The sequence below is a fragment of the Hemitrygon akajei genome, chromosome 12 (genome assembly GCF_048418815.1).
Source record: "Hemitrygon akajei chromosome 12, sHemAka1.3, whole genome shotgun sequence".
Taxonomy (NCBI): domain Eukaryota; kingdom Metazoa; phylum Chordata; class Chondrichthyes; order Myliobatiformes; family Dasyatidae; genus Hemitrygon; species Hemitrygon akajei.
Window position 1 is genome coordinate 32,834,255 of NC_133135.1, and position 24,850 is coordinate 32,859,104.

At 38.1% G+C, this 24,850-nt stretch overlaps 1 protein-coding gene across 2 annotated transcripts in view; it reads left to right on the forward strand.

Moving 5' to 3' along the window:
- Positions 1-858: 858 nt before the first annotated feature.
- The window catches only part of LOC140736854 (diencephalon/mesencephalon homeobox protein 1-like), a 60,218-nt gene continuing 36,226 nt past the window's right edge, over positions 859-24,850 (forward strand). The window contains exon 1 of one of the 2 annotated variants that reach the window (XM_073062849.1): positions 859-1,038. Coding sequence is in view for 1 of the 2 variants with exons in the window: in XM_073062848.1 (XP_072918949.1) it covers positions 7,445-7,468 (24 nt within the window). In the remaining variant the exon portion in view is untranslated. Of the gene's footprint in view, positions 1,039-7,434; positions 7,469-24,850 lie in introns of those variants that run through there. The other variant, XM_073062848.1, reaches the window with a different exon arrangement.

Here is a 24,850-nt window from a genome sequence, read left to right on the forward strand (position 1 = left end):
GATAGAAGAATCCAATGATAAAAGAGAGCTACACAAGTAGTTTATATAACTCGACACAAACCTCACAGAACAACCTTTTTCCGAGAAATGTCTCAACTATTACTCAATATAGGTACTACCACCCCTATGTTGGAGCAAAGTTTACTTCAGCGCTATGGGAAGGAGACGCTATCGAGCACACATCAAGAAGAGACGGGCATTATTGCTTTAATCCTCTTACCAGTAGTCATTTTAAGGCAGCTTTTTGGTGTGTGGAATGGCGTCGTGTTGCCCCAATCCCAGTTTAAGCCGTCAGGGCTGGCAGAGATTGTATGGGAAGGACCCGGGGCTCTATTAGCAATATCCAGAGGGTTAGAGCCGTCCATTCTGCTGCGAAAAAGCATGACAAATCTGAAAAGCAAATAAAATCAACGGTTGAGTTCGTCAACCCTGTACCAAAAACAGTACAACCCCCTCCTAACAGGAAAATAATATCCGTGTACAGTAGACACTCCCCGCTTAAATACTGAGCATTTTTTTTTGTTCTGTGGGGAGGGGAGAAGTTGGTCTTTCTTGTCGAAAATATATCAGAAAATCTTTATTGTGTTTTAATGTGTGAAGCTGATTTGATCTGCGCACATAGGAACGTGACGCATGTTGTTTTATAAGAAGTTTGTGCAGAAGTAAGAGGGAGACGAGAGGCCATGCTTTGATTGACATGTTGAAGGACCATTGAAATCCTGCAGACTTGCTCTTGGCTCCTGAAGCACGCCAGTGGTTCTGTTTTAAACTCCCGCATCAGCCTACTTCCCAGCAGATGGCAACATACCCTATCATTGGCTACAACTTCCTAATGTAAACTACAGGAACGGAGTCTGAGAGAGACCGAGAGAGAGAGGCAGAGCGATTCCAAAAGAGAGACAGAAGTAAAGCGACAGAACTGTCTTACTGAACAATTCAGAATTCGAACTGTTAGGTATTCTGTCTGCCTCTTTATTCAAGGGCCCTTGAAAGGAGTGTACCATCCGTGGGCTAGTGGAAAGATTGAGGTTTAGTAAGGTAAGTGTAGAATTTAGTCTAAATTGTATATGTAAACTGACCAAAACTAGTTTGTATTTTACTCTCTTTGAATATGGAACGAGTTAAAGCAATCTGTTTAACCTGCGTATGCGTGTACACAGACTAATGAAACCCTGCACTTTGGTACACTTAGCTAGCTCGGATTTGTTTGTCTTCGTAACAAGTTGAATTTGTGTTCGTCCCATGGCAACATTTTGGTTGTTCGTGGGTCCCAACGTTTGACTCCTTGTTCTTTCATTGATGCACTTTCCCGATTATAACATGCGGTCAGCGCACTGAAAAATGAAGTGGGCGAAGTACGCCGGTCCTGAGCATTGAAACGCTATCTGTGGGATGATCTCAAGTATTCGGATTGAGTATCTCACCTCGTACGCTTACCCTTGTTTCCCACCGTCCCGCCCCCACCAAGTCTCTAAAAAGACAAACACATCCTCACCAAAAACGTGTTCCACCTGACATCCGAAAAACTAACTAGTTACACCGCTCTCTAAATGCAGCGTCTACCTTCTTATAGACCGACAAGTTCTGAAAAAAAACCTCCCATTCAGAAAATAACCTTGAATGGCATTTCCTTCCTCAAGCTTTCTGACGTATCCGACAACTATCAGCATTTTAAGATTTGAAAAGGAATACAGATGCGCGTGTTACGATTTTAAATTTATAGACTGTTCATGTTCATTAGACGTCAACTCAGGGCAAATGTCTCGTTTTCTGATGCTAGATCGGCAAAACACCCTTAAACTCCCCTCCTGTGTTCTATTGAAACGCTCTGGACAGAAAGGGAGATCACGGGGATGAAGGAAAAACTGGTTGATTCCCGATTCACTTTTCCTCAGATAATCATTCGAAAGTTGCGAAGACTATACAATACTTTGCTCTGATCGTTTGAGAAGAAAAAAACCTGAAAAACGGAGGGTTAATACAACCCTAGTGTTGTGGAGGGGAAAGTCGGCTAACTTATGGAATGGATCTGGGTAAATTCAGCTGGATTTTGAAGCGTTTCTCTGGATGAGATATACTTCCCTCCCGAGTCGCAATACCTTTGTGATAAGTGGTTAGCGAATTAGTAATTAAATAGTAAACTTTAATTAAATATCTCAGTAAGCAGACGTTAGTACGTTGAAATGGGTCGGTTCCAATTTTCTTGCGGAATTTCAAAGAAATTAATGACTTTTTGCGAGTTTGAATTACTAAATAATAATTTGTTTGGCTGGCTGAATAGACGATAAATCGAACTTACAAACCGGTAATATGAACAGGTATTACTGTTGCAAAAACATGAATACATAAGATTACTTAGCCACGAATTTGTGATGAAGTTGTAAAGGAAGACAGTATGGTTCAGTTTAAAGTGCTGTCGCCGTTATTCAGTATATCTATAGCTGCCTTGTTACCTGATAACTCTGCCCTGGTTGCTCATGTACCTGGCCTTTGCTTTCCTGATGATCAAACAATTGCCGACTGCGTCTTCCCACCCCGATTCCCTCCCCTCTCTATCTCACACTCTCTCACTCCTCTCTCTGTATCACACAATCACACAAGCTAAATGCATGTAATGGGGAAAGATAGGAGCAACTGATACCAGCAACAGAGCAGTGGAGTATATTTTACAGGCTCGGCAAACCGGGATTTAGTTTGTGGGATAAGATTCCAAGGAATAAGAGACTACGACGGAGAACTAGACAATTGCGCAAATTTCTAAATAACTAAAGGTCTGAAACGAATTATGTTAAATAAGTAGCATTCTAAGACAAATATATACACACTGAAAAAGAGAGGATAGAAGTAGTGACATCTCTGTATATAAAGATATTATGCACGCAGTAAAACTTGACTGAATAATTTTAGTAAACATCTATACAGCAACAAATATTATGGTATTAGCTATATGCCTTCTTGGGTCCAATATTCACAATGCCTGAACATATGTAGAGAGATGTAGGTGTTGCGTTATTCGTACACGTATCGGACAGCGTACGCAAAACCAGGAAAGGAATAGTTGGACAGGCAAGCGTCAGAAATGGCAATAAGAAAATCGAAAATAAAATAAAGACAAAAAGCTAGACAAAATAAAGAGTGTACCGCGCAAATAACGAGAAAAAAAGCAGATTATCCGGAAACTGTACAAACTCTGGTGCGTCCTCTTGGCACGTGTGTGTGTGTGTGTGTGTGTGTGTGTGTGTGTGTGTGTGTGTGTGTGTGTGTGTGTGTGTGTGTGTGTGTGTGTGTGTGTAAAACACATAATGTGGGGGTGATGCGAGGGTTTGTGGGGGGTTGGGGAGGTGGTTGTGGAATCAACCTAGTGTCAGGGAGGATGATGAATGAACCGCACTGCAGTCGAAAGCTATTTCCACTTCTATTAGGTCCTGAGCCAAATGGGGATCAGGATGCATATTTTAAGGAATATCTAATAAATCTTGCCAAACTCGCCCCTACGGCGATGATCCCGATACAGAGGTGACTGCTGAACGCTGGCCTACTTTGTAGCAAAGTAAATGTTTAGGAATCGCCTCTGTCGAAGTAATCAACATTCCTGGGCGCTGCTGTAAATCTCATTTCAATGAATTTTTTAAACTGTTTAGCAAGTGTCCATAAATAATTACTTTCGTCCCGATGTACAAAGACTTAAGGAACAGTGTGGTCCAGTGTAAGTGGCAAATCCTAGCGTTTTGAATTTAATCTAATTCAAGGGCAGTTCTATAAATCATGATTTAAAACGTACAAGTAGCGTTCGTGTTTGCTCAGTAAATAACCAAACCTCGTTTGACTTTATTTAATAATTAACAACAAATCAGGAACAATTAATTCTGTTGCGTGTTTTAATTCTACGTCTGAAACTAATTGCGTTCAATTTCACTTGGAGTGACGGCCCACAATTACATACTCTTTAGCGCAATTTGACAGCGAGAAAACATCTCAATTAAGTATAATTAGCACATTTGAATATTGTTTGCCCTAAAGCTACACCCTAAAATATTTAATTATCACAAGTTAATTATTTAAACTAAAGTTGCCAACGTTCCAATTATATGTACAAACCCCTTTGGAATGTAAAGCAACTGTTTAACTGTATTTCCAAGTTTTTGTATGTTCTTTTATTATCTTCCATTGTAAAATATTAAAAAACACTTTAGCTAATCTGCTGTGATTTTAATAATGCAAAAACACACTATTGCAATGTATGTTGTAGAAGAATGTGCCCAAACTTCCCGAAAAGAGATTGAGTGAAGGACAAGATATAGCGCATGAATATATTCCTGTTACAGCTTGAAATAATAAACGGATACAGAAATGCTTCCCTTGGCTGTCAAAAAGTCGGGTGTCTTGCCTGAAAAAGAGACTTACATTTCTCCAGCTTCGGTGTCATTTCTCAACCACTTTTTTTCTCTCTCTCGCTTTGATTTATGCAGTTCGATTAGGGTTACTGTATATTTGGTTCCAGATCGTCGCAGCCGTTACATTTGCCTTTGCAGATGTAGATGACAGTAATAAATATATAATCATGTCCCGGAGCAAGGATTCCTCCCCGCAGCTTCGCCATGCCAAACTTTTAACACTGCACAAACCAGCAAATGATTATCTTAAAGATGAAAGTGCGGATACTGGTAACTTTTATTTCTTTTTTCGTTTGTTATGGGAACAAACACTCGGAAAATACATAATGGAGCATGGAGCCCGTTCAGTCGGTGCAAAGAACAATCGACCCGGGACATACGAAGGAATAAAATAGCAAAGCAAATTATATATGCCAAGTATTTTATTATTTTACAACATATAGGCGCGTTGTAAAAATATATCTGATGACCATCTCCATTTCCAATGAATTTAGCAAATAATTATTACGCTAATTCTCAGTTATGCCGAGTCTGCTATGTTCACGTTAGCCCTTTAGACTCGATGTCTCATTCGAGTTATCTGCTGATTATCTGTAGATATTTCGGATTAGTTGCGGTGCTACTAATTACTAATGGATTTAAGGACGTTGTCATTCTTCTACTGGAGTTGCTCGGGGCCCGGCCCCCCTCCACGGCCAGTTCTGTTTAAAACAATTCCCGGGATAGCAATTGTCAAAACAATACCTTTACGCGTTAACGAGTGCAAGACTTCACCATCTTTCTTGCTTTTGATAATCTCTATTACCAGTGCTCCCGCCACATCCCACCCATCCCACCCCCACACCCTTCCCACTCCGCCTCTCTGTATCGTTCCCCTTATTACTTGGCTACTCGTCTTCTTTTGACATCGAGTCCTGTCTCTGTCAACCCGCCTCAGCCACCGAATTTCTTTCACCACTTTTTTTTAAAATTCAGCTGCATCTTACATCGCAATGTGTATTCGGTTTAAGAACTTTGTGGAACTCTTAACCTAGAGAAATGGAAGTCTCCATTGCAAAGACCCAAATTTAGAGTGGTGAAATTATCTGCGATCCAATTCCGTGAGAAATCTCTTAAATTATTGCTTCACCTTGAATATGCAGTGCTAGTGCTGAAACATTTTAACAATCTATTAGGGTTATTTGACATCACTGATGCTCCACATTTCAGTACCCAAGATTATGGTTAAATTTGTTCGCTCTCCCGAGTTCCCTGGGGAGACACTGCAACGGCACCCATTTATATGCAGATTTACTGAATCAATAAAAGGCAGTTTAAGAGACAAGTATACAAGGCATAATCTTGAAGGGGTGTTATGTTTATAGGGGACAATTTGAATATATACATATTCTATATTAAATATAGTTTAATACTGTATATCCTCACTGTAGAGAAATACATTTCATATGAAGAATCTGTGCATACGGAGTACATCATCGTGGATGGGTAGAATGAATCAATATCAATGGAGGAGACATAGATATCCTTCAGTAATTATGCAATTAAAGTTTGAGTTTAACCGGATTTATGTCTCTTAACACGAAACAAATCGCCTGATTAAATTCGACAAAAAAACGCATCAGTCACACTACATTAAAGAGGATGGAGGTAATTATGCCAATTACCTCTTTGTAATCGCCTGGTTCATAATTAATGGCTTTTCCCCCAACAGATAATTTGATAATAATAGATAACACTGTTGCTGAAACATTTTGTCACCCTGTGGGTCACTCTCCATTTAGGCAGAAAAAGGGAAATAAATTGAATCGGTCTGAGTTTTGCTTTCTGCTAAGTGCCCGTCGGTACTGGAGCTTTGCATATCAGGTTAGAATTATACAACGCCATTTTGACAATTGAAGCTATCTGGAATAGCCCCATGTATAACTCGTCTTATACTTAAAGGCACACAACATTTGGGATGGCCCATTATTTGCTGTGTTAGTAATAAATTGTGTTACTACTTTTTAGCCTTCTTCTCCATTCTTATTACTATGTTATCCCATTTAGCATATAATATGCTTACTAGTTACCTACACGTTAATACCCATTCTACTTTGCAGTGAGCAAATGTGACAGAAGTTTATTTATATATTTATTTTGACGCACCAAGCTGTGCCAGTCAGCAACCTACCTATTTAACCCTAGCTTAGTCACAGGACAATTTACAGTGACCATTATCATACTAATTGGTACATCCTTGGCCTGTGGGTCAAACTAATGCATGCAGAGGAAACCCACATGGTCAAGGGGAGAATGTATGAACTCCTTACAGAGGGCACTGGAATTGAGCAAATTCATCACTCACCAGATGGATCAGTGGACAAAATTCATCATTTCCAAAATTCCAGAGAAGCTAAATGGGATAGAGTAGTAATCTGTGCACGGAAGGCAGCTTAAAAAGTGGCAGCAGATTAACATCTTTGCAAATAATGGACCATTCCCAATGATAAACACAGCCTTCAATTGATTGCACACAGTGAACTGTGCGCAATTCTGATCTCTGCTAAAAAAAAAAGCAGTGTGGAAAATGCACAAGAATGCACACATTTTTCATGAGTAATTTCTCAGGTTGATTAGATTTGGAGGAGTGTGTATAGAGATTTTTCAAATTTTATAGTGCTTTGGCTGGGAATTAAAACAAACATCTCCACATTCAGGAGAAAAAAAATTTGTTAATAGGTCAAGTAGAGAATTTGTGTGAGATTTCTTTACACAGAATGTTGATAATTTGGAATTTGTACCCACACAATGTTGTTGAAGCAGACAGCACTGATAAGGGAAAGTTTGGTGCATACATAGAACAGTGTGGGAATTGAGGGATATAGATACAATGTGGAAAAAATGTAATTAGAATTAGAGGAGACTCAGGCTGAACTTAAATACTGAAATTAATCATTTACATTACAGATTCTATATAATGAATAGACAAGGCCTACAACTGCATTGCACAGATCTCTCTCCTGCACTTTCTTTGAATATGAATTTCCAAGTATGCTTTATATAGTCAGTCTATGTTGGGTGCTCCATGCAAGAAGGTAAGTCTAGTGTTAATTTTGACTGAGGTTACCTGGAAGTTTATAGTTAGATGCATAAATTATAGATATCGGGTATACCAAGTTACAGGTAAACTTAAATATAATAAACAAGTTATTCTATACAATGCAATGATTAAATACTCATCAACAATAAATTAAATTCAGATGCTGATCAGATAATAATTTATAGTAATATTTGCTTTATGAAAGTCTATAACAAGGATTCACTATCTTTTATATGCCCTGGACCCATACCATTAACTAAGGGGTCAGTGGACCACAAGTTTGGAACCTCTTGTCTATAACAATCAGTGTTCACATAGGAATATAGGTACACACAAGAGATTCTGCAGATGTTGGAAATCCAGAGTAACACGCATAAAATGCCGGAGGAACTCAGTAGGTCAGGCAGCAAATAAGGAGAGGAATTAACAATCGATGTTTTGGACCAAGAATCTTCATGCCCGAAATGTTGACTGTTAATTCCTTTCCTTAGATGCTGCCTGACCTGCTGAGTTCCTCTATGATGTAAATCCAATTCATTCCTTATTGCAGTCTTTTTGTTTCAATTTAAGATCTATATACATAGTTACAAAGTCATTATAACTAAATGATAACACAATTACATTGTTGATACCAAATACTTCCAGTGGCTCGATTATGAATCTGTTGTCCATTGGGAAAACAACAATAAGGGAATGCAGATTCATCCTGTGGTTACAAGACGTGCTTTGCTAGTTGTCCATAGTAAACTTTGAGCCAGGAGAAAGGAAAGGAAAGAAAGTCAACCAAAGTTACAGTCACTAACTGAACTTCTGCAGTGTGCATATTCATGGATTTCCAATGAATGGAATCACTCCAAGCACTAGTAGAACATAGAAAGGTAGAGCATAGGAACAGGACCTTTGGCCCACAATGTCTGTGATGAACAGGATGTCAAATTAAACCCAATCTCTTCTGCCTGCAAATGATCCATATCCCTCCTTTGCTTCATATTCATGTGCCTGTGTGTCACACTATCATACCTGCTTTCACTATCATCCCTGACAGCCTGTTCCATGCACTTATGTTCCGCACATTTACTTTAAACTTTTCCTCTCTCACCTTAAGTATGCGTACTCTAGTATTTGACATTTCCACCCTGGGGAAAGAAAGGTTCTGACTTTCTACCTATCAGTGTCTCTCATAATTTTACACACAAATTTCTAACAGGTCTCCTCTCAGCCTCCAACACTCCAGAGAAAATAACTCAGGTTTGCCCAACCTGTCCTTATAGCTCATAGCCTCTCATCCAGCCAACAGCCTGGTAAACTTCTCCTACACCCTTTCCAAAGTTTTCACATCTTTCTCTTGTAACGGAGTGATCGGAATTGCACATAATGACCTTCCCTTCATCTCTGTCTCCCAATGCATTCCTCATCATAAGGTCATTGTGCAGTTAAAAGTACAAATGCAGTGATCCACTGAAGAGTGGGAAACCCGATCCTTTACATTGTCATTTTTTCTTCCTTTAAACCTTTTTGTCCATTATTTAATAAAAGTGTTGAATTTTGGAATGATTATTCTAATGGAATTAGTACTCATTTGAAATTAGTTTGCTCGGCCAGCAATTTTTTCAATAGTAATTATGGTTGATGACACTATATTCAAAAAGCTTCTACTTAATGCTTGCCCATCCCCATCCCATCACCTTTATGCTGGCTATCACCTCTCTAATCTCTCAGTCATGATGCAGGTTTTTAACCTGAAATGTCAATCTTTCATCTGTTTTTACAATTGCTGCTTGGCCTGCTGAGTCCTTCCAGCAGTTCGTTCTTTGCTTAAAAAATGTCCTTCTCTCCACATAGTCCAATTGTTGAGAATTGCATTTTATATAAATGTCAATACTTGTCAATACAAAATATTCTCATGAATAAAACTGTGACACTCTACAGCTGATATCAGCTTTGTTATTGCTTAGAAAGTACAACAACAATAAGTTGCAATATAATCGATCTAGTAAACAAGTACAAACTCAAACATGTAGTGATTTAGAATGAATTCAAGCACTGATTTAAATCTTCAATGGCCATTAGACATTCTGAAGTCTTTTAAAATTGTTCACTGGCTTTAATTTGTTTACAACCAACAGAACCTGAAAAAGTGGGTAAGCAACTTACCAATCATCATAATTTTGTACCACTTCTTTATATAACACAATAGTTATCCCCCCTCAAATCATAAATTGTACCTGTCCAATGAAAAAGCAGCAGTCCTTGTCAACAGCCTTTATTAAGTTTTCATTTCAGCCTCCAATTAACTTAACCCTTGACAGAAGTTCAACCGTGTAGTTGAGACTTAAGTCGTTACTCTCAATCACAAAAAAAAGATGCTTGAAAAGAATAGTAACTGCAATTCAGGTAAATAGTGACACTTTTCGGGATTCATTCATTGTTTAAAAGTTACATGAATTAAAACATTAACAATACAAAAAGATTTTCAAAAATACATGGCTGGGTGGAGATCTATCTCTACCAAAGGAGGAGTAAGATGTTCCTTCCATCCACTAGCCTACCCGTCACCCTTGAGCAAAGTATAGCACCTGCTCCCCGCCTCCCCACGTTCAGGGTCACATAACCCCATGGGAGCAGGTGGTGGATGGCCGTATGAGCAGCTGGAGCATATCACAAGTCCAGGTTATGTGACCACTATCACCAAGCAGGTAGTCTCTGAAGAGTTTTGTTAATGGCTGGAGCCCCCCACCTTGTAAAGACACTGCCCAGAAGAAGGCAATAGCAAACCACTTCAGTAGAAAATTTGTCCCAAAACAATCATGGTTATGCCCCTATGTCATAATGACATGGCACAAAATGATGGTCAATAAAGCCAGTACTATTAGACCAGTAACTAATAATGCACTAATAAAATCAAATGACAGAACAAACAAGTCTAAAAGCAAATGGTGAGAAGTTTATTGAGATAACGGGGATCTTATTTGTTTATGTCTATAGAATATTTCTCAGAGCAGAGTGCATTTGCAGTGAAGAGTCTGTGATATGGGCCAGTTATGACAGTCAATGCTTTATTATTTCACGATAATAAATATATTATATAATGAAGAGGAATACATGCAAAATGCTGGGGGAGCTCAGCCAGTCAGACAGTATCTACGGAGGGTGAAGGGTCTCGACCTAAAACATTGACTGTTTACTTCTTTCCATAGATACTCAGTAACCTGCTGATTCTGCCGGTATTTTTATGTGTTACTGGATTTTCAGTATCTGTAACATCTCATGTTTATTATATAATAAATATTCCATGCACCCATCCCCCTTCCCTCACCTTGCAATAATGATCCACATCCCAAATGCATAATTTATTAATTGTTTGTCTTAACCATGCACTAGCTTTCTGTATCTTCCATTGGGACATTGTTTTTAAATACTAACAACGCATTGTCTTATACCAAGTGGTGCCAGTAGTTTCTGTTCTACCTACCAAGATGAGTGCCTACATGATTCCCCTCACCATTCAATTTTTTGGCTTCTTACCCATTTATTCAACCTATTTTCCTTTGCAAATTGTTTGTGTCCTTCTCATAATTCACTTTTCCAGTTCTGTACTATATATTAACAAGTTAGATGGGAATGTAGGTTTCAGGATTAGTAAGTTTGCAGATAACACCAACAATGATAGTGAACGAGTTTGTCTAAAGCCACAATAAGATGTTGCATCAACTGGAAAGTGGGCGGAGGAATGGCAGATAGCATTTAATTCAGACAAGAAGAAGAGCCAGGTACATTCCCAGGGAGGAAATGTCTAATAGAAGCAATATAACTTTCAAGCAATTGGAGAAGTGTAGAGGGGGTATAGATAGTCTGTTACAGAGAGTGTTAAGTGTGTTGAACACACTGCCGGGAGTGGTGGTTGAGGGATATTTAAGAGACCTGTTTAATAGGCACATGGATGGAAGAAAAATGGAGCACTATCTGGGAGGGAAGGGTTGGACTGATCCTGGAGTAGGTAATAGGGTCAGCACAACATGATGGGCCAAAGTTCATGCACTTTGGGAAGTCAAACCAGGGCAGAACTTAAACGGTAAATGACAGGGTCCTGGGCAATGTTAGTCAAACTGAGAAACTCAGTGGTTCAGATACATTGTTCCCTGAAGGTGACCACATGGGTAGACAAGGTCGTGAAGAAGGTAAATTGTGTGCTTGCCTTCACTTAGTGTGTCACTGAGAACAATAGTTGGGACATAATTTTACAGCTGGGTAGGAGGCTGGTGAGACCACACTGGCAGATTTGGTAGCCATATGATAGGAACGATCCTATTAAGCTGGTGTGGGGGGGGGGGGGCGGTTCAGAAAATAATCATAAGGATGTTAACAAGATTGGAGGGCATGAGTTATAAAGAATGAATATTTTCCCTGGAGCAAAGGGGACTGAGGGGTAACTTTATAGAATTCCATAAGATCATAAGGAGCTTTAATTAGATGAACATCACAATACTCTTCCCAGAGAAGAGGAGTCTAAGGCTAGAAGGCATTGTTTTAAGATGAGGAGAAAGATTTAAGTGGAACCTGGGGGCACAGATGATGGTGAGTAAATGGAATGTACTGTCAGAAGAAGTGGTAGAGCAGGTACAATTACAATATTGAAGAGACATTTGGACAGATTTGTGGCTAGGAAGGGTTTAGAGGGATGTGGGCCAAATGCAGAAAAATAGGACTGCCTCATTGATCATTTATCAGCTTGGACAATTTGGGTTGAAGGTCCTGTTTCTATGCTATATAACTCTACAACCCTCTTATTCATACATATATTCACATATAATTCACATAGATCGAATATTGATGCTTATTACTAACCTCTGAAAATTCACACTAATAAAATGTACCAACTTAAAATGGCCCTTTTATACCTACTCTTTTATTTCTCCATCAAACAAACTTCCCTCTGTGTAGATATGTTACCACCAAACCCATCAGATTGTAGGATCTGCAGAAGCTTCTGTGTCTTTGAGAAATTCAACTTCGCAAGATCCACTAGTGCTGCTTGCCTATCCTGGTTGGTTATGTCTTCAGAGCATTCCAATGAAGTTAAATACAACTTTAATCCCACAGAAAATTAACAATGACTTTGTCGATCAGATCCATGGTCTAACCTGTATGTGAGCTGAGAAACCATAAGGTTCTTTCTTCCATGAATCATAACTTTACATGGTCCAAAGTCAGGCCAAACTGATTCCAGCTTAGCACTATAAATTTACAGTTGATTAAAAGTAAAACCTCCCTACCCGAATGTCACAGATATATAGTAAATCTAGTCAAAAATCAGGGAAAAGTGGGGCTGTATAAATCCATCACTTGCATAGCCCTTGAATGACAGTGAAATGTTGAGGCTGGTAATGGCACTGTTTCTGTAAAGCTCCACTTTGCGTTATTCTGCCTCTGTACTGCTCTGCTGCAGGGCAAACTGGATTATGTGTGAAGCTGTGTCCTACAGCATTGGAACAATACTTCAAGTTTTAATGTCAAAGAAACAGCCAGTTCCTTTGAGTAGTTTTTAAAATGAAGGTCAAACATTTTCTTGGATGATCAGAAAAATGGTGGGCGATTATATCCACAAAGTGATTTCATTTAGGTTTCCAGAATACAATTTAATTAATTTCATACATCATCCTGTTCAGATCAGTATGAAGCCAAATCTACTCAGAATGGATACAATATGGGAAATATTACACAATCAGTAAATCTGTGTCTCTCCTATTGTTTCCTTACTAACAACTTTATTTCGAGAACATGGCAAAGGATTGGCAGAGTACATTCAAATTTAAAATTGAAGTTTAAAATATTTCCTTTTCACCATTTGAAATTATGCTGTTTAAAACTGGATGCAGAATTCTTTTCTCGTATTTATTTAAGACGTGGTATATTTCTTCTTCTTTTTAGCCTATCATACCTACTGGGGTATAGGCTATTGACAGCAGCTTGCCAGAGCCCTCTGTGCTGTGCCAGGCTTTCAAATTGTCCCAGGTGTAGTCCATCTTTGGAGATCGTTCCTCTCTCAGGGTTGAGGTCTTTGGAGCTTCTGTTGGTTTTCTGTCGTACTAGGGTTTTTATGTGATGGGGTTGCTAGCCCCATGCCCAACCCTTGGGCTTGGGACTGTCCATGACAGAGTTGTTATATATTTTATCAGAAATCTCACTTTAAAATAAATGCTTATGTTTAGACTGAGGACTGTGGGGAACAGGCATAGAAGAGAAGATGAGGCCAGCATTGATCAACCATGATCATTTTAAATGATAAGGCAGACTTGAAGGGCCCAGTGGCCTCCTCCTGCTCTGACTTTCTCATGTTCTTGTGTTCTTATGTTATTTTGTGGTGCAGGAAAAATATTTTTTCTCTCTCTCTCTTTCGAATGGACATTTGGAATGTATTCTTCCTGATCATTACTTTTCTTTTTGAATTCATTCGGATGAAATTTCCAGTATTACATTTTTTTGCATTTCATTGACCTATGTCAGGCATTCCTTGGTCAGGTTCATCGTGTTTATGTGCACATAAACTTCAAACTTCCTAGTGTTTGGAAGAACATCATCTATTTCTGTTGCCAGCAGAATTTTTGTTTCCTTCACCAGTCATTCTATTGCCCTGTTGAACAATAACGACAAACTAATTTCATTTGGTAGAAATTAGAATACTATTCTGCAGAATATTATTTGTTGGAATTGATCTTTTATCATCAATGGAATTATGCTATTATCCATAAATATGTACAGTTCTGTAAATATCAGCTACAACATTTACAGAATAAAGTAAGCACACACACTTGCATAATTTCAGGACAATAACCAATGAATATCACAACTTTGAAAAAGAACTATTATTGAAATTTATATATTTGAATTTGGTCACTTCCCCAGTCTGGTCAACATTAAATGGACATAATATTCTGTAGCCTAGTAAAATGATGAAGAAATGAGATCACAGAAATTAATTTTTACTTGATGCAGTCACCTGACTTTCCAATAATACGAAGACTTTTCCTGTCACTTCTGAAAATCACTTGTGTGTTGTAGACTTATAAACTATTACAAGGAAAATAAAGTCAAATCTTTAATAAAGCAAACAAAAACAAATAAAAGCGCTAGCCCATAGTTCCCTTTCTACTCTCTTGCACCCCACCCTCCCCTGAACAAATACCCTGACAAACAGGTTGCAAGGTCTCAGAGCAGTAGTACAAGTGCTGCATCCAAGCATAATTCTGTTTATGCTGCTCAATTTCAGCCTGGCTGGTGCTTAACTGTTCTGAATTTCCTGAATATAACTACTCAGAGTTGTTTCTAAAATGGTAGATGCCTCAGTTTTAGGAAATGGAAAGCCTGGCCTTTAAACATTTAAAATCAAGTTGTTTGCCTTGGTTTACAAATTGTCTGTGGGGCACCACAGACCCACTGTGCGTATTGTAAACCAGGCTTGACATTGCACTGGATTTATACTTCACAAAGTGTCAAACCATAGGTAATGAGGTGGTCCCTCCAGGGAGTCTCACTCTGCTTTACTCTAGAGGCAGGTCCAATACACAATCCAGATTTAAGCTTTACATTGATGGAAAAATAAAATCCTATTACATAGAAGGCCAACATGAAAATATGGACAAACTAAACTTAAATATAAACGTTACTTCCCGTTATCATTTTATTTCAATGTTTGACATTTCAGTTTTCATCATTTGTAACATTTGTACAGTTACCTGCATTATGGTATAACCATCAAGTAGATTTAAATCAAATCCCTGTAAAAGCAAACAAATTTCTGTCCTGTCTGTGATGTGTCTCAGTTCCTAATGATTGTAGCATCCTAATATTAATATATGAACTAATTTAACAGAGATTATATTGTCATTAGTGCAATCTACCATTTGTTCAAGAATTTGGCCAATTCTGCGGGAAAACCAACTGCATCCTTACAGAATGATATATATATATATATATATATATTGTAGCTCCCAATAATTACCCAACTGATACAGGTATAATTTCTGACTTTTCTCTTGCTCAAGATGAGGAATATTAGAGCTAAGAAATGAAAATACACCATTTTCAAACATCAGTCAGTGTTATTATAAAGAACACCAAGGTCAGGTGCAACACTGATGGATGAAGGCAAAAGATCCCTCTACTCTCATGACATGCTTCAACTCTGAAATATCACCCTCAACTCCCCCATCCCCTCTCCAACATACCGTAATTTAGCAGACCAATCACGCTACCTGTCTTTTTGTCAGTTTGCCAGTGTATTATTTTGGTTATGTAGTTACTCAGAACAAGAGTGAACCTAGGGGGAATGTTGTTTGATTTGCTTGTATATATGTACAATCAGATGGAAATAAATTTGAACTTGATCTTGATCTGATTTGGATTCAAGTACAGGTGCCTGAGATAAAAGTCCGCTGTCCGTATCACACTCCCACTTCCACTCCCCCCACCTTTTTATTCTGACATCTTCTCCCTTCCTTCTCAGACCTGAGGAAGGGTCTTGGCATGGAACATCAACTGTTAATTCATTTCCATCAATACTGCCTGACCTGTGGAGTTCCTCCAGCATTTTGTGTCTTACTTCACATTACAACCCCCTTTTCATCACTCCAGTGAAACTAACCAGCCTTATCATTATCCTGTTATAGAATAAGTGTTTACAGCATAGTAATTAAACACTAAGTTCCAGTCCTATTTCAGTCAAATAATTCTAATACTTACTGTTAAAATATAAACAGTTTACCTCTAGGCTTTACCTGGCTCCAATGTAAGAATCTGATTGTTTGCCTTATTAGATTTCTCACATCCAACTTCATTTATAACGGATTATAACATTTTCCCATTTTTATAGGGGAAAACAATCTAAAAAGGAATTAATGTAACTATATAATGGGATAGTCGTAAGGTAGAAACCAAGACAGGAGCTGTTTCAATTTATTCAACCGCAGAAATTTAATTTTGAGATTCCATGACATAGCTGTCTCAGAAACTTTATTTTCTGCAACTCACTTTGAAATGAAGCTACTTTTCTAACTTTACGCTATCTTTCTTTCTCACCAACCATGCCACTTTGTAAACCTAGGTCTAATAGATGATTCTATTGCACAGTGCTCCAGAGATATATCGGGATATTTAAAGATTTGTGATGCTAGATTTGATTGCATTAGAGTATTGTAAACATTGAGATATTGTGCACCAAATTTGAGAAATTAAAGTGAAATGAATACTCGAAAAGGACAATATGACAAGATTGAAAAGAAAGAAAAAACTTAGAGATAGGTTTTATGCCATGTTGGGTCTGAAATTTCTGATAATTATAAAATTGAGAAATAATATTGGAAATTTAAAAAAATCAATTATTTTGTGATCCAGACCAAACGCGAACAGGGAGTTCAAGTGAAAGATTTTATAAAGAATCTTGGATTCATATCAGCAAGGCTCCAGGAAAAAAGAGCAGGAAGGATAAAACAAGAAAAGACAGAAGTTACTCTCTATAGCAATTAAAGGATATATTTAAAAATTGATATTGTGTTAAACTTTGAAATTCGGGGAAATGTGAGTTTTAAACAGGAAATACTGTAGACAAAATACTTTAATTTCTATAAAGAGAAAAACTTACTCCTGTTCTGGGGAAAAGTTTAAAACATAAAGTGTTAATTCTGTTTCCCTTTCTGCCGAATATTTCTCACTTTCTCTGTTTCTGTGGCATAATCACAAGTGTGTTGCTGCTTAGGAGTACATTACAACCATCCTTTGCAACATTATTTTGTGATCTTGCTCATTGGTATTCTCAGAATGTGCCCAAACTATAAGTTTTCAATTTATTTTGTAATAGGTCATCATATATTAGTTAATCAATGAACTGTGGATGCTTTGTTGGAGTGCATTGCAGTGAATCAGAATGATCGAAGCATTGGACTGTACAATTTATGAAACATGCCTTTACATTGGGTCTTGCATTGATATATGTTGGCATGGATTAACATGTAATACTTCTATACATTTGAGTATGTATAGAATATGTATATGCATTTGTTTGTGTGTGTGTGTGCTGATTTACTAAGATGATTCATTTGCACTGATACGATCATAGCTGGCTGAGATTGCCAGCTGGTTGATATATGCCAAGTCAAAATGTACTGCAAAATTAATGCCAATATAGAAAAATGCTTACATAAGAACAAAGAGTGTCTTAACTGCTCTTCATTGGCACAATCATCAACAGAATATGTTGCATCCAAACAAATCATTCAGACCAAATGGTCTATTTCTCTCTTTCTTGCTTTATCAAAATATATATTTTAGACTCAAATATAATGTACAAGAAATATGGTCTCCACAATAGCTGAAGTTGTTCCTGATGGGAAGGATATTATTTTAAGAAATAGTACCTTGAAAAGTCAATAAAAGAAAAATAATCCTTGGAAACAGAATGAGGTATCCATTGGAATATTTGATCATCATAGCCCTTCAAATCTGGATTCAGTTATAGTTTCTGGAAGATATAATTCTGCTAAGAATCAGATTCTTCTGCTAAAACTAACAAATATGTATAGAAGCGCAGTCTGAAGCAAACATTCTGTTTACAGATTAAAAGTAATTTTTAACTGAGTAATCGACAACTGAATATAAGACAACCTGGCTCTAGTACATCATTTCAAGAAGCAATGATATAAATTGAAACTGGAATCTTAGTCTTACTTGGATGCCTGCTCACCTTAGGTGGTTAGGTTGCCAACAAGACTTTAAATGTGATCAAGCATGCTTCAGTTCAGGGATTTCTATAAATTAGATCAGCTTAAATCACAGTCCACAACAGCTTATTTTGTGGTATAGCTACGAGCTAAACAATACTTAATATCTATTACACAGATATTGCCATTAACCAGGCATATTATTTTAGGATAGATATGCAATAATGTTATCATAATGAATAATTTTCTTGCATGAATGCCAAAGGTATGGAACGTGCTTCCAGTAAACATTCATAATGAAAGGACCAAAATAGAAACAATTTGAATAAAGATCATGAAATTAAACTATCAATAACTAATGGTATCAAAGCAAAAGTAATATTTTTCCAACAATAAAATAAGTCAATGGCTGAATTCTGTAGAACAAATAAATCACAAATAAATAACAAACATAAAAAATATCTGCTCTTGACCATCAGGTGATTAATTACTGTTTGTTTAAATTAACTTCCACAGCACATTATTGAAAGAAAGCTTCACAATTTCATCATTGAATTTCAAAGAACATACTGATGCTATAGTTATACTATCTAAACTCCTGAGTTGAATTACTAACTTAAATTCAATTGACTACCTGATCAACTTATATTGATTACAATCATTAGTCGTTTTATGTGGTTTCCTCACAAATCATTTATATTGGCTCGCATAGCATTACTATTTAACACTCGGGCACCCTGCTATTGTGCCCCGATATAAAAATGACTCAAAATGAAATGAACAAATTGGTCCTGAAGAAGGGTCTCAGCCCAAATCATCAACAATCTGTTCACTTCCACAGATGCCACCTGACCTGCTGTGTTCCTTCAGTATTTTATGTGTTTCGCTTATGTAGCAGGATGAATTATAATAGTCCATAGCATTTTCAAAGATCTATATTTAAGATAGATTTCAATCACTCAAGCTGTGCATGTCACCAGATTAATGCATTAATGTGATTATTATCTTGTGATCAGTTGCAGGTATTCAATATTTTTATGAGAGCCTCCTCAACCTCTCAAATCCCACAGTCTTGCATTTAATGCAGTTAATTTATTGTTTTAGAACTGAACCAAATAAATTTCAATTAAATTTAGTGGATAACAATTCCCTCGAATCCATCATAATATGTATAAGCCACCTAAGCCCTTCACTTTATGTTACAGCTTGTTATGCATCCATAAGCAGTTTCAAATGTCTTTCATATTTATTTATTTACTTGCTTGTTGATTTATTTATGTATGTATCTATTTATTTATTTGTTTGGTCATTTGTTTATTGAGATGCTGTGTGTAGTTGGCCCTTCATGCAGACAGCACAGAACCCTACCAATTTAACCCTAGCCTAATCATGGGTCAATTTGCGATTACCAACTGGTATATCTTTGGACGGGAGCATCCGAAGAAAACCCACAAGGACACAGGTAGAACGTACAAACTACTTATCGGGCAGCGGCAGGAATTGAACATGGCCCGCTTGTGCCTGAAGCTGGTAAAATGTGCCTTTCTTAGAGTGAAACTTACTCAGAGATCTGTTACATTTGACGTGCTTCAGACTGATTCTCAGTGGAGTGTTTTTACTTCTTTCTGTAGTTTAGATTTATTGAGCCACGGGGCTACGCAGCACAGATAGACACCCTTCAGCCCAATGAGCCCATGCCAAACATGGTGCCCACACAGCAAGTCCCAATTTCCTGCATCTGGCCCAGATCCCTCTAAGCTGTGCCCTTCCATATATCCAACTACTTTTTAAATGATGAATCTTCCTCAGGTAGCACATTCCATATGTTCATCACCCTCTACATGAAAAAGTTGCCCCACAGGTCCACTTCCAAACTTTTCCCTTCTCACCCTAAGTCTATACCCCTACCCTGGGTAAATGACTGCTAGCAACCATCTTTTCTACGGCTCCCACAACTTTAAACATTTTTTAAAGCAAACTCGCATTCTCCTGCTTTCAAAGGAATAAAGATTTAACCCGAGCAAACTTTCCCTTTAACTCGGGGCTTCTAGTCTTGGCAGCGTCCACATTAATTTACGTGTTATCTTTGTTCTAGGAATGTTACATGATTTCAAAAATGTGGGAATGACTATCCACTAGAATGGTAACAGGTTGAAAATGTTTTGATCCCGTGAATTAATATTTCTGGAATGATGGAAAATGGGTTACTTTGTTGAAACCAAAGAATAGGAATTTTACGTAAATACTGTAATGAGGAGAGCCTCTGCCTGCTGAACTATATTTGTATCAGAGCATTGATTAATAAGGGTCTGGAATTAGTTTGTATCAATGATACCACAATAAAAAGATTATGTATCTTCTGATGAAATTATTAGAATTATTCTGAACTTGAAAATAAAGAACGATGCTCACTGTAAACTTGTAGATGATAATGACAGGAAATATAAAGTCTATAGTTCATATATATGTTAAAAAAGACTACAGCATTCAGTCCTATACATGAAATATTCCATTTTAATTACATTTTTGTATCGCATATTTATAAAACAAACTGCCATGGAAATATCCCATGATAATTATATCCTCCCACCTGTGTTAGAGCTTTAATATTTTATTTTTATAACTTCTAACTTCTTAGCCCATTCCGATTAAAATCTGTATGCTTTAAACACCTTTATTATTTTGGTTTCAGAATTGCTAATTTAAATTTTGACTGTTTAGTTGTAAGTCATTTTAGCCTGAAGAATATATCTGATTCTTCATGTGGAGAACAGTGGGATTTTTAATAACCAATAGTTATGGGCATAAATAAATGACTTACATATAAAGTGATACTTAAGGTCACGTCGTAAATAGTAACAAGCGCATGAATATTAAGGCCAATCTTTTTTAAAGAACTCCTGATATCATTGTATTTTTTCTAAGAACAGCCCAAAATTCTAAATTATATCTCACCTTCAGATACAAGCTGTGGTAAAAATTGAATTCCTGTTTCTTTTACTTTTGAATTCTGTATTTTTTATAAAGCAAAGGATATAATAAGTTTTATTGCAGTACTATGATCTGTTAAAATATTGCTTATTTTTGTCTGTTGGATGCAGATTTAATTCCCATCCATTCTAATAGGATGCTGTTTTACCTCAGTATCAATTATAATGAAATGCATTTGGAGTTGTGTTCGCCTAGCATCCAAATGACATTCAATATCTATACAAGTACAATCACACAAGAAGATAGCAGCAGAAATAAAGTGTCAGGTCTCTCAAACCTGCCCTGATCTTTGCTTGCCTCAGCTTCTTTTCTATACCTGTTCCCATCCCACACCGTTTCTTGATCTTTCAAATATCTATCTACATCCATTTTAAATACATTTAATGATCTAGCCTCCATCACTTTCAGAGTAAGACAACTTCAGAGATTCACTCCTTCAGAGAGAATCTATCCACAGAATCTAATGCAAATTCACATTAAACAGGCAAAATCTTTATTCGTTATCCGTTTCTAATTGTCCCTGCGGAGCTAGAGAGGAATGAGTTTAATGAACTGTTGCTTGTATGATGAAAAATGAAACTACTTTGTTTATTTTTATTTGCATGCTCTAGATGCCCCTGGACAGTTTATTGTACACTTATCGCCCATTCTCAGATGCCATTGACTCACTTTAAATCATTGCAATCCTTGCCATGCAGATACCTCCGCAGTGCTATTGAGCAGAGGTTCAAGATTTAAATCCAGTGATGATGGAGGACCATATCTGGATTGTATGCAACTTGGAGATGAACTGTCAGCTGGTGCAGCTCCTATGCAACTGTTGTCCTTGTCCTACTTAATAGAAGTGGTTGGGGTTGAGAAGTTCCGTGATAGTAGTCTGGCTAAGTAATTGAAACTCATTTTGTTGATGACACACAGTGAAGGGAATTACTGCCAAGGGAGGTCTATGGAACGTCAAATGAGTTGGGTACTTCAGCTTGCTTGGCGTCAAGTTTTTGTGAGTTGTTGCGTTACTGGTATCCAAGCAGATGGAATGTATTCCACCACCATTCTGACTTGTGCCTTCCAAATAGTGGAAAAACATGGAGGTGACTGCAAGAGTAAAAAGTTATATACACGTAAGTTATATACAGGCTTCTGAACAGTAGCCAGGATCTGGGGTACACATTACAGTGGGAGATAAAAAAGACATGTAAAAAGGCATGTTACTTTTGTCATGGAGGATTCAATGTGCAGATTGATTGGGAAAATGAAGTTGATGCTGGATCCCAAGAGAGGGAATTTGTTGAATGACTCCGAGATGGCTTTTTGAAGCAGCTTATGGTTGAGCCCATTGGGGGATCAGCTATTCTGGACTGGGTGTTGTGTAATGAATCAGATATGATTAGGGTGCTTAAGGTAAAGAAACCCTCAGGAAACAGTGATCATAATATGATTGAATTCACCCTGCATTTTGAGAGGCAGAAGCTAAAGTCAGATGTATGAGTATTACAATGGAGTAAAGAGAATTACAGAGCCATGAGAGAGGAACTGGCCAGAATTGATTGGAAGGGGACACAAGCAGGGATGATGCCAGAGCATCAATAGCTGGAGTTTCTGGGAGCAATTTGAAAGGTGCAGGCTAAATACATCCCAAAGAAGAGGAAGTATTCTAAAGGCAGGATGACGCAACTGTGGCTGACAAGGAAAGTCAAAGCCAACATGAAAGGCATATAATAGAGCAAACATTAGTGGGAAGTTAAAGGATTGGCAAGCTTTAAAAAAAACAACAGAAGGCAAGTTAAAAAGTCATAAGGAAAGAAAAGACAAAATATGAAGGTAAATTTGCCATTATAAAAGAGGACACAAGAAGTTTTTTTCAGAAAAATAGAGAGTAAAAGATAACCAGAAAGGATATTGGACCACTGAAGATCAAGTCATGGGGAACAAAGAAATAGTGGATGGATTTAAATATTTTGATCAGTCTTCACTGTGGAAGACACCAGCAGTATGACAGAAATTCAAGAGTATCAGGGAATAAGTGTGGGCATAGTTGCCATTACTAAGGAGAAGATGCTTGGAAAGCTGAATGATGTCAAGGTAGATAAGTCAACTAGACCAGATGGACAACATCCCAGGTACAAATGGGCAAGGGAATCATGGAAGGAGCGATCCCTGTAGAACGCAAGGGGACGGGGTATGTAAAGATATGTTTACTGGCAGGATCCCTTTGGAGATTGTGTAAGTTTCAGAGGATATGTTGGTTGCAGATGCTGATGGGATGGTAGGTAAATACAAGAGGAATTCTATCACTGTTAAGGCGGTGGGAAGATGCAGTAAGTGCAGACATTGGGGAAATGGGGAGGATGCAGGTGAGGGTAGCATTAATAGTAGAAGGAGAGAAACAATTTTCTTTGATGAAGAAGGACATTTCATAGATTGGTAGGTGGGGACAAGAGAAAGTTTATCCCTGTTCAGGCGGCGGAAAGACAGGTGAGGGCAGACCTTCGGGAAATGAAGATTGGATAGGGGCAGCATCAATGGTGGTGGAAGGGAAACCCTGTTCTTTGAAGAAGGAAGACATTTCTGATGTTCTGGAAAGGAAAGCCACGCCCTGAGAACAGATGCAATGGAGGTGAAGGAACTGAGAAAGGGAATAGCATTTTTACAGGAAAGAGGGTGGGACGAGGTGTAGTCAAGATGACTGGGAATCAGTAGTTCATAGAAGATGTCAGTTGACAGTTTGTCTCCAGAGGTGGAGACAGAGAGATTGAAAAAGGGGAGGGAGGTGTCAGAAATGGACCAAATGACTTTAATGGCAGGGTGGAAGCTAGAGGCAAAGTTGGTGAAATTGATGAGCTGAGCTCAGCATGGGTGCATGACGCAGCACCAATGCAGTCATCAATGCAGCAAAGGAAGAATTAGGGAGTATTACTGGGAAAGGCTTGGGCCATGGACTATTCTACATAGCCTACAAGGGGGCAGGCATAACTGGGGCTCATATGGGTGTCCCACAAGTCTGAAGAAAGAGGAGCCAAAGGAAAAAGTGTTATGGGTGAGGAACAGTTCTACCCAATAGAGGATGGGGTGGTAGAGGGGAATTGATTGGTCCTTTTGTTAAGAAAGAGCGGGGAGCTTTGAAGCCTAGGGGATAGAAGTGTATAGAGACTGAACATCCATGATGAAAATGAAGCGGTCAGGGCCAGGGAATTCAAAGTTATTGAGAGCATGAAAAGTGTCATGGATGTAGGTGGGAAGAGACTGAACCAAGGGGGATAGAATGGAATGGAGGTATGAAGACATGAGTTCAGTGGGCAGGAGAAGGCAGAAACAATAGGCCTGCTCCTGTTCATAGATATTAGATAAGACGTGAAAGCAAGCAGTGCAGGATTAGGGAACTATGAGTTTGGTGGCAGTGGATGGGAGTTCTCCAGAGTTGATGAGGTCGGTGATGGTGTCAGAGACAGTTCCTGGTGGTCTGGATTGGGATGCTCTTCACAGGGTAGGTATGAGGAAGAGTCTGAGAGTTGCCACCTCGCCTCAGCAAGGTAGAAGTCAGTGTGCCACACTACAACAGCACCCCCTCTGGCTGCAGGTTTAATGGTAAGGTGGGATTGACATGGGGAGAGTGGAGGGCAATGCATGCAGAGGGGGTAAGGTTTGAGGAGGAGAGAGGAGCATTGAAGTCGAGATGG